The following is a 10940-nucleotide window of genomic DNA, read 5'->3' on the forward strand; positions in this document are numbered from 1 at the left end:
GGAATAATAAATGCCTACTTCACTACCTGTGACCCAGCAGGGGGCTCCCAGGTCCGGCCTGCAGTCTTCTGTGATGATGTCATCACCTCACCCGATTCTCTGGCTTCAAAACCATAGAGTTTGCCCAAAAACTAGAGCATCACCCCCCAACATTGGTGACATGATGACATCCCTTCCGGGGGTGGGGCCAGCTGGCCGGTGGCAGATCTAAGCCCCCAGAATTGGGGGAACCCCTGCCTGGACTTGGGGTCTGGTCACCCTATTGCCGGGTCTCCTGAAGGCCTCCAGCCAGGGAGTTCCCCTTGCCTCCTCGCGGAGCCCATCCCATGGCCTCCCTGGGAAAGGACCAGACTCTGATGGGTGCCGGGTGGGCCCCCCCGTGGGCCCCCCCCAAGGAGGGGATCAGGGGGTGGACTGAACACTCTTGCTGGCCCACAGGGACATACGGGAGGAGACGGTCCTTTAGGTAGGGGGGTCCCAGGCCTTGAAGGGCTTTAGCGGCTGTAAGCAGCACCGTGAATTGAGTCCGGAAGCAAACTGGCCAGCCCGTGTAGCTGCTTTAAGACGGGGCAGGGTGTGTTCCCATTGGCTCCTGGATTCTGGACCAGCTGCAGTTTTTGCATTGTCTTCAAGGGAAGCCCAGCGTAGAGGGCATGACCGTAGTCCAGCTGAGAAGTTACAGAAACGTGCATCGGCGTGGCCAGATTGGCCGGGTCTGTGGAGAGAGAGTTGGCAGCCGGATGCAGCTGCCGAAAGGGGCTTCTGGCCACAGCCTGGCTGGGCCCATGAGCAGCCCCCAGGCTCTGAATCTGCCCCCCCACAAAGGCCAACTCCGGATCCAGACACCCCCCCCAAAGTCTTTCTGACCAGCATCACCTCAGTTGGGTGTGGGCCATGTACGGACAAGAGAAAAGGGCGGCAGGGAGACAGGCAGCACCGGGGGGGGGGACTAGGCAGACCGGAAGCCCCCCCGAGGCCCAGCCGCTCGCCTCACTGCTGCGGAGAGTCCTTGCTCTGGGTTGGTGGGTTCAGGCGGGGCAGCCGTGGTGGGCTGAAGCAGCAGCGCAGCCGTGGTTGGTCATCTTAAAGGTGTCGCTGGACTCAAACTTTGCTCTGGCACTGATGCTTCACTGGGGTGTTTTGCCACACAAGCCCCCCCACCCCACCCCAGTCCCTGACAGTTTATTTATTTATTTATTTATGCTTTCAATTTAATACCCCGCTCTAATCCCATAGTTGGGGTCTCTGAGCGGCTTACAAGTTTTTCTTGGTGCTAGTCACCGTTTCTGTTTCCTAACTACGGGCACAATGTATATAGGGGAGGGACATCCTACCAGCACCCCCTCTGTGGTGGCATGTCATGCTGTTCTCTCTGTCGGGGCAGTTCGACTTGGTCAGACGGGACTTGGGACTTGGCGGAAGTGTCTTGTTTCTGGCGTTCGGTGGTGGTGCGCTCTTCCCAGACGCGCGGCTTCGCCTACTTCCGGCCCAGCTATGTCCTTTTCTGGCTCCGCTGGTCTGGTGCTCGGCGCCTGTGCACGTCCCCTCGTCCTTCTCAGCAGCCGTCGGTGCACTCCTCCTTCGCCACCAGGGATCGCTCTGCCGCGCACCTCCCGATCGCGCCCGCTCGCTGCCGCCACGCCGTCACTGCCGTCCACGCCAGGTTCTCCGCCGCCGTCATCATTGTCGCCATTGCCGCCGCCGTCCTCAGCCAGCCACACAGGGTGCCCCCCACCCTTCTAAGGGTGGGTACCCATTTACCTACTTGCAATTAAGTTGCTTTCGAGACCGCTGGGTAGGCGGGAGCTGGGGTGAAGGTCGAGAGCTCACCTCGACCACGGTGGTACTCGAACAGCCAGTGGCTGCTCGGTGATGTTACAATGCAGGCATTTAACTGCCTGCGCCACCTGCCTGCGCTCACTGACTGCAGAAACTCTGAGCATGTATGGGTGTGTGTGAGAGTGAGAGGGGGGGGGACCAATGCTCCCTCTAAGGTGTGGAGTCTTGTGAGCAAAAATTCTTGTTCCCGCTTTTGAAGACCAAACGGTTCTGGTTCCGTATCGTTTATGAAACACGAGGCAGAGCGCGAAATCCCAAACCGGGGGTGGGGGGGGGGAGGTTTCCCAGATCTGCAGGGCGGGATCAGTGGTGCCCGAGACCCAGCTGCAGAAGTGTCTCGGGGTACTTGGCCTTTCTAAGGGACCATCCCCGGAAAGAACTGAGCAGGGTCGGGCGGTGGAAAAGGGATGGGCAGCGCTACTCAGGTCGCTCAGAGAGCAGCAACGTTGGTAAACTGTTTTGGTGGGGGGGTTTCTGGAAACCCGGGACTACCTTGATGGAACAAGAGGGCAAAGAACCACTAATGGACCAGCTACTTCCAGAAATTCAAACTGACAGGATAGTTAATTGACAGATGAGTTTTGGCAGGCGGGGTGTAGCCGGTCGGAGGCAAGAGAATGTGTCACATTATGAAAAAAAATATGGTTTAAGGGGATCCGCTTTAAGGACGGCACCTTGGTCAGTGGTGGTTGGACTCATCAGTCTTTTGTTGATTTCTTGTGTGCTGCTCCAGTAGAAGTCAAGAAATTAACGTGGAGAAACCTTCCTCCACATCCCATGAAGGCTCCGCAGGAAATGGCTCCTGCCTCCTCCCCCCCCCCCCACCCGCCCGAGCCCCTGCTCTGCTCTCGGGGCTTCTTGGGGAGGGGTTGCCCGGGAAACGGAGGCCTGCCCAGGGCCATTGGCAGCCCAGCCTGAGGCCTGCAGGCGGCCATGCTCCTCAGCCTCTCAGTCCCCCTGGGATCACGCCTCCGGGAGGGTCAAGACAGGTTCAGGGAGGAGGAGAGGCCCGTCAGTGGCTACTGGCCGTGGTGGCGGAGGCTGAACGCGGAGCTTGGCCTCTGAATCCCAGAGCCAGGAGGCAACGTCAGGGGAAGGCCAAGGCCCCTTGTTGGCCCTCCAGGGGAACCGGTTGGCCAGTCTGAGAGACAGGATATGCTGGACTAGATGGACTCTCAATGATCTGATCCAGCAGGGCTCTTCTGAGGTTCTTAAGATGGGAGATGGGCGGGGGCTAAGTGGTGAAGCCAAATCTGTGGAATTCCCTCTCCAGATGCACTCATCTGGCATCCTCTTTCCTATGGTTTGGTGTCGTGGTTAAGTGCGTGGACTCTAATCTGGGAGCACTGGGTTTGATTCCCCGCTCCTCCACTTGCAGCTGCTGGATGACCTTGGGCAAGCCATAGTTCTGTCAGAGCTGTTCTGGAAAGAGCAGTCCTTCAAAGAGCTCTCTCAGCCTCACCTTCCTCACAGGGTGTCTGTTGTGGGGAGGGGAAGGGAAAGGAGTTTGTAAGCCGCTCTGAGACTCCTTCGGGTACTGAAGGGCCATGGGGTATAAGCCCCACCTCCTCCTCCTCCTATGTTTTTGGTGCTGGGAAGATACAGATTTATTTAGGTGAGCATTCAGGGAGGGAGAAGAAAGAATTTCAGTAGTAACTACTCCATTTGATGCTGCTGTATCAGTAACAGGTCTTTCCACCACTTCTTTGCTGAATCTTCCTTTGAAAGCATCTATACTCATAATCCTCACGACCTCCACTGGCGGGGAATTTTTTCACATTTTAATGTCTCATTGAGTCAAGAGGTATTTCCTCTTGTCTGCCCAGAGCCTGTTGCCCATGGTGCCGTGGTTAAGTGCGCGGACTCTAATCTGGGAGAACCGGGTTTGATTCCCCACTCCTCCTCCACTTGCACCTGGCTGGATGACCTTGGGCAAGCCATAGTTCTGATAAGGGCTGTCTTTGAAAAAGAGCAGTTTCTGTCAAGAGCTCTCTCAGCCCCACCCACCTCCCAGGGTGTCTGCTGTGGGGAGGGGAAGGGAAAGGAGTCTGTAAGCCACTCTGAGACTCCGAATCCAATCTCCTCTTGTTCTTCTCTTCACTGGGTGCCTCAGAGCTCTGTCTATCCATTTGCTCTACCCCCAGTGGCTACTGAACCCATTTCCCGCCCCCACACAACTGCCTGCCCTCCTGGACCTCTGTTTCTGTTTTGTATCTGATAGGAATATGAGGCAGATTAATGCCTAACCTTGCCTGGAATAGATGGTTCAAGATAATATTTGTTGTTGTTCAGTCGCACAGTCGAGTCCGACTCTTCATGACCCCATGGACCACATCACGCCAGGCCTTCCGGTCTTCCACTGCACTCCGGAGTTTGCTCAATTTCATGTTTGTTGCATCTATGACACTGTCTGACCATCTCATCCTTTGCCGTCCCCTTCCTCTTTGACCTTCAGTCTTTCCCACCATCAGGGTCTCCTCCAGGGAGTGCTCCCTTCTCATTGGGTGGCCAAAGTATTTGAGCTCCAGCTTCAGTATCTGGCCTTCCAGGGAACAGTCAGGATCGATTTCCTTTAGGGTTGACTGATCTGATCTCCTTGCAGTCCAAGGGACTCTCAAGAGTCTTCTCCAGCACCATAATTCGAAAGCATCTATTCTTCAGTGCTCAGCCTTCAGCGCTAATAACATAGGACCTTGGAATAGGAAGGATAAATTACACAGGAGTAAAACTACTGTTGTGTAGTTGCAAATGCAAGGGACACTCAACACCAGTAGTACGAACAATGCAGAATAACATATAGTACAGATAAACATTCTTTCCACAGCTGAGCATGTGCAAGGGGTAAATCATGAGATCCTGGGTACGTGTTTTGCTATTCTCACTATGCCTTTGTCAGATTACATAAAGACTGTATAGGCCATCTTGAAGGACTCTGTATCTTCTTGATAACGCGTGATGGGTGGGAAGACCCGCATGTGGGCGTCTGATGTCTTGCCTGCTGTCAAGCTTATAGCAACTCTGTGATTGGATGACCTCCAGAACCTCCTCTTGTTAACAGTTCTGCTGAAGTCTTGAAAACTGAGATGGTAGAGAGAGTAAGTGCAAAAGTCAAGGCTAGTGCTGGATTGGAAGGCACTGGGTCTTCATAACAGTCTGCATAATGATATTACCAAAAAACCTGATTTATTATGATAATAACCAGCTGTAAATACATGCAGTACATTAAAGGTATAGAGGTAGACAGCAATAATTAGAACAGGAGTGGTGGTGCAGGCGGTAGAACGCCTGCCTTTAACAACACTCGAGCAGCCGCTATGGCTGTTCGAGAATCACCACGGTCGGGGTGAGCTCCCGACCCTAGTCCCAGCTCCGGCCCACCCAGCGGCTCGAAAGCAAGTAATTAAATGCGAGTAGAGAAATGGGTACCTACCCTTAGAAGGGTAGGGGGCACCCGCCTCTGGTGTGTGGAGGAAGGCGGCGACGGCCAAGGCAACGGCGGCAATGGTGGCAACAATGGCGGCGGCAAGACCAGGCTGCAGCAGAGTAGAGACGGCGTGGTGCAGCCGCAGAGACAGAGCCAGAGGAGCGATCCCTGGTGGCCTGCAACAAGAACACCAGGGCGGCTGTCGGCGGCGGAGGTGGAAGGAAGCGATGACATCATCTGAAGGCGCGGCGGAGCCTGTAGGACACAGCCGAGGCCTAAGAGAGACGGGAATCGCGGGCTGGAAGCTGACCCGCCTGAGCGCCAGAAAAAGAGCATCCCGCCGCCGAGACTGCCGAGGAAGAGCCGAGCCGAAAGAAAAAACAGCAGCCTCTACATGGGTGCCTGGTAGGCAGTCCCATTCCCTGTTCAAAATGTGGCCCAAGTTAGGAAGCATTGTGACTAGCACATCTCATGTAAACCGCCTAGAGACCCCCAAGGGGGTTAGGGCGGTATAAGAAATCGAAATAATAATAAATAATAAATAAAGCTACTGTGTGTCATTTTCTTGTTTTTGTACAAGGGAGTGCATTTACAGTGGAAAGAGGCACCCTGGGTTGACATTTTCATATTTTGCATGGTTCATATTATGGATGGATAGTGACCCTTCCATTTGCAAATACACGTTAGTCATGTGATTCCTGTGTAATCTGTTCTTCTGGTTTTAATCTGGCTGTGTCATTAAGAAGAGCACTATTCGCACTTGTCCTCTGTTCTTCCCCAGTCTCTTATGCTCTTATGTTCTTAGTAGCCAGGTTGGACGATGAAGAAAGCTGATGGGGAGAAAATTGATTCCTTTGAAATGTGGTGTTGGAGAGTTTGACGGATACCGTGGACCAATGCTCCCTCTAAGCTGTGGAGTCTTGTGAGCAAAAATTCTCCTTTGCGAGCTACTGGCGTTAAAGTTGTGAGCAAGCAATGTGGCTGCTGCATCAATTAGTTGGCTCTGGAGCCCCATCCTTCCTGAGCTAAGACAAAAACGTGTGACCCGGAGGCTAAAAATCTGTGAGCTGGCTCACACTGACTCAACTTAGAGGGAACACTGCCGTGGGCTGCCCAAAGGGCAAACCAGCGGGCTCTAGCTCAAATCAAGCCTGAAGTCTCTTCGATAGCTAAAATGACTGAACTGCGGCTATCATGCTTTAGTTACATTATAAGGAGAGAAGACAAAAGTCACTGGAAAAGACAGTAAGGATAGGGAAAGTTGGAGTGACTCAGTCAAGGAAGCCACAAAGGCACTCAGCTTGCAAGACCTGAGAATGGCTGTTAACGACAGAGGACATTTTGGAAGACACTAATTCACAGGGTCGCCATGAGACACACCGTCTATTCTAATTATCTCAAGGTTCCACGTTGTCCTGAACCGAAGACACAGTTGGCCATTACTCTGCCTTTTATGTCTGTCCGGTCATGACTTTGCCCCCGTCGTCGTGTTTTTGAGCTCCTTTCCCTTCCGTTTGGCGTTTTTTGTACCTGACCCCTCTGGGGGCCTCTGTGTGGTTTCTCCTCAGTCATCTACATCTGTGGGCCACTGGAGATGCTGCACCAGATCATGCGCCTGGCCCAGTGTGAGAGCATGACCAACGGGGACTACGTCTTCTTCTACGTGGACGTTTTTGGGGAAAGCCTGCGTGCCGAGGGGCATCGGGGGGCAGCCAAGCCCTGGCAGAGCAAGGACGGCCCAGACCCAAGTGCCCTCCGGGAGGCCTTCCAGGTAAGACCACCACCGCGGCATTAGAGTGGGGGGGGAGGAGGGGAGGAAGCCGACAGAGGAGAAGCTCCCCCAAAGGTGTCACCCCCGTGGGCGTGTTGCAGTGCCGGCTTGGGGTGTGTGTGGGATTTTTAGAAGCTCCACATTTAACATGCTGAGCCACAGCTCAGCCCCAGGAGATGTGAAGCAGTCACAAGAAGAGAAGAAGAAGAGGAGACTGGGTTTATACCCCGCCCTTCACACAGAGCGGCTTACAGACTCCTTCCCCTTCCCCTCCCCACAACAACAGACACCCTGTGAGGGAGGTGGGGCTGAGAGAGCTCTTGACAGAAACGGCTCTTTTTCAAGGACAGCTCTTGTCAGAACTACGGCCTGGTGACTTGGAAACCCGGTTCTCCCAGATGAGAGTCCGCGCACTTAACCACGACACCAAACTGGCTCACAAGAGCAGCAGTGACTCTGAGTAAGTGCAGAGAGCCTTTCCCTGAGGACGGAGCAAGCCCCGCTGGGCCCTGTGCATCTGCCCGTGTGGGACGGAGACCTCCTTGGTGAGTCAGGCCTGAGCTGTGGTGCCTCCTCTGCTGGGGAGAGGGACCTCCCGGGTGGGGCCTGCCTCTCACCCCCCCCCCCTCCCTCCCTCCAGCAGGAACGGGGAGGTTTTCCGCATCTCGCTTGACGTGTGTGAATTGGAGTCCTCCGTGACCCTTGGCCCACGGGGGGAGGGAGGTGTATCTGGGCCTGGAGGCAGGGGGGAGCTGCTCCCTGCTCTCCTGCAAGTCCTGCTTTGGTAGAAACCTGAGCTGCCAAAACGGCTTGAGTGTCTTCAGGAATGGCCCGAGCCTGCCCTGACAGGGACTGCGGCTCCCTCTTGGCACAGGGTGGGCCGCTTCTTCCCTGTCAGCCACAGCTCCTGGCTTGGTGACTAAGTGCGCAGAGGACTCTAATCTGGGAGAACCGGGTTTGATCCCCCACTCCTCCTCCACTTGCACCTGGCTGGATGGCCTTGGGCAAACCATGGTTCTGACAAGAGCTGTCCTTGAAAAGGAGCCGTTTCTGTCAAGAGCTCTCTCAGCCCCACCTCCCTCACAGGGTGTCTGTCTGTTGTGGGGAGGGGAAGGGAGAGGAGTTTGTCAGCCGCTCTGAGACTCCCTTGGGTAGTGAAGGGCAAGGGGAATACATCCAATCTCTTCCCTCTTCTCTTAACCTAGAGATATTTATACTGATTTTTGCTGTGTGTGGAATTAAAGTTAGCATAATTTCCTGTTTGTATTGAACTTCTTGATTTTAGTTACATGACCTGGCTAATGAAAACCTGTGATCTTCTTTTCTGTACCCTCATTGAATGTTATCTAGTTTTTGTATCGCTATTTATTGCCGGACACTGTTGTAACAGTATTGGAAATGATTAATAAAATATAAATTAAAAAAAAAACCCCAAAAACCTAGAGATATTGAACTGAATCATGCTTACATAGATTCAGGCCATCTTAGACCAAATGTTTGCTGCTCCAAGGGCAGAATGTGCCTCTGTTTTAAAAGTAGGGGTTTAGTGCCCTTTCTTTCATCCATATATATTTTATTCAATCCATTTCCCATCATTTTCTCCCACCCAGCCTCCGGGCACACCGCTTTGTTGTTCCTCCGCGTTGGGGTTTCCGCCTTCCGGTTTGGCTGACGAAAGGGATCCTCCTCCGCATCCGGGGGCCGCAGCAGACGTGCCCAGAGGCCTTTGCCGCCTGCTTGTCCGCTTCCCAAGGGCCTCTGGTTGGCCGCTGTGTGGACAGGATGCTGGGCCGGGCGGAGGCTCCCTGGCGTGATCCAGAAGGGCCCCTCTCATCTTCTCTCCAAAGGCCTCCTTGGGAGCGTGAGGCCTGGCCCCGATACGACCCCGCAACTTCCCCCCTCTCGTTTCAGACGGTGCTGGTGATCACATATCATGAGCCCCAAACCCCCGAGTACCAGCATTTCCAGAAGCAGCTGATCCTGCGTGCCCGGACAGAGTTTGGCGTGGAGCTCAACGCCTCGCTGGTAAAGGCCCCGCCTGCCTGCCTGCCTGCCTGCCTGCCTGCCTGCCTGCACTCTTCCCCTGCTTCCTGCCCCCGTGGGACAGACAGATCGAGCCTCTGGGGCCTCTGGCGGGAAGCGTAAGGAGGGAGAGAAGGCAGCCTTCCGGGCAGAAATCCGTTCCCTCCCTCGCTGCCGCTGGGAGCCTGCCTCATGGCCGCAATTCCAACCCTGGGGACGACTGGAGACCGCAGCCATGTCTTTGCCCCAGAGGGCGCCTTGATGCACCAGGATGAAAATGCTGGCTCGACATCTGCCCTGGCCGGAGGGTTGCCCTGGCCTGGCTGGTGGTGTTGCTCTCTTCTTCCTGCCTGGCCGCCTCCAGTCCTTTCCCGAATGTCCTTTCGCCTGCCCGTGCCCTGCGTGTGATCCCGAGGGGCTGCACCCTCTCTCTCCCGGTCCTGCCTTTGCGAGAGCGGCTGGTGCTCTCTGGCGCCCGTGGAAGGAGAGGAAGGGAGCAGACGCTCCTCCCCGCCCCCCGCCCCCTCTGCAGGCGTGCGTGCGTGTGCTCCCCGGTTTCAGTGCTGGGTGGGGGGAGACTGGCGGTGGAAGGGCCCTGCTCCCTCCCTCCCTCCCTCCCTCCCTCCCTGTCTCTGGAGCTCCTGCTCCTGGGATGTGCCGGGCTGCCTGCAGTGCTCCTTGCCCCTGCAGGGCCCCCACCCCCCCGGGGCCTGGACTACTGCAGCGCATTCTGCACGGGGCTGCTTCTGTGGAGCGTCCGACGTGACTGGGGCCCAAAATGCGGCAGCGGGACTGCAGGCGGGTGCCGGCCACACACAGGGCACACGTCGGTCTGGCTCTCCAGCCATGTCCTTCCTGAGCCCTGCAGAGCCCCGGAGACCACGTCACAGTCCCCGCCCCGGGCCCGCCTGCAGAGTCTCTGGCTGGCCTGATTTCCCAGGCCGCCTGGTCCTGCTGGGTGGCAAAGGGGACTCCTCTGGCTGTTGGCCGCCGCCGTCGGGCCCCTCCTGCTGAGTCTGCGCTGTCCGAAGGGAAAGGAGGTTCTGGTCCCTCGGCAGGCTGACTTGGGTGCCTGGCGGCCCAGGAGATCTCTTCCTTCTCTTCCTCCCAAGGCGCTTCAGGAGGGACCCTCCCCGCCCTGGGAATTGGCGTCCACTCTGCTGGGCCGCGTGGTACGGGGCCCCTCTGCCTGTCACACCGAGTTCCTCAAAGGCGGGGGGGGGTCTCTGAACTGGGCTCTGGGGCCCCCTTCCTTCCTTCCCGAGAGCCAGGCCATCTCCTGTGTGTGTGTCTGTAGGGGGTGTGTGCACAGCCCCCCTGGGGTCCAGCTGCAGCACGCACCAGATGGACTCTGGGAAGGTGGGGGAGCAGGAAGCCCCCTCTCAGACAGGCAGGCGCCAGCTGTGACTTTGGCACGTCCCTCAGCTGGCTGCTCAAGCTGTCCCGGCCTGCCCGGAGGGGGGGGGGCTTGCAGCCACTTGGGAGTCCCCCCCCATTGTCCCCAGCTGAGCAAAGGGACCTGCGAAGATGAGCAGATGGGGGGGGGGAGAGACGCCCCAGGGCCAACCCCTGCCCTTCGCAGATGGCACGGAGTCTGCCCTTGGCATGCGCCACGCTCTGCCGCCAGCCAGTCATGCCGCTGAGTTGCAGTCACAGGATATGCCATCGCCCCAATTATTTCGGGGGCCCCCCTGCATTTCTCTGTGGCCAGGGAGGGCTGAGGCTCACGGGCTCAGAGGCAGGGTCCTGCCTGTCCCCCAAAGAGCAGTGCTCCATCAGCAGGGGCCTCCGCGTCCAGCGGCAGAACTCCCCGCCTGGCCTCTCTGGGAAGGATGGCACTTGTGGGGGGGGAGGTGGGGGGGCTGCTTTCTGGCCTGGGGGTGG

The 10940-nt window shown here is 56.6% G+C and overlaps 1 protein-coding gene across 1 annotated transcript in view; it reads left to right on the top strand.

Annotated features, from left to right (window-relative positions):
- Nucleotides 1-1384: 1384 nt before the first annotated feature.
- Nucleotides 1385-10940, top strand: part of NPR2 (natriuretic peptide receptor 2) — a gene marked incomplete at its 5' end in the record, with an annotated part of 20896 nt that continues 11340 nt past the window's right edge. Inside the window, 3 exons of the mRNA XM_015411397.1 lie at nt 1385-1710; nt 6832-7034; nt 8946-9059. Coding sequence (XP_015266883.1) covers nt 1385-1710; nt 6832-7034; nt 8946-9059 — 643 coding nt within the window. The remainder of the gene's footprint in view (nt 1711-6831; nt 7035-8945; nt 9060-10940) is intronic.

Source organism: Gekko japonicus, unplaced genomic scaffold (assembly GCF_001447785.1).
Source record: "Gekko japonicus isolate JY-2015 unplaced genomic scaffold, Gekko_japonicus_V1.1 scaffold2978, whole genome shotgun sequence".
Lineage (NCBI taxonomy): Eukaryota > Metazoa > Chordata > Lepidosauria > Squamata > Gekkonidae > Gekko > Gekko japonicus.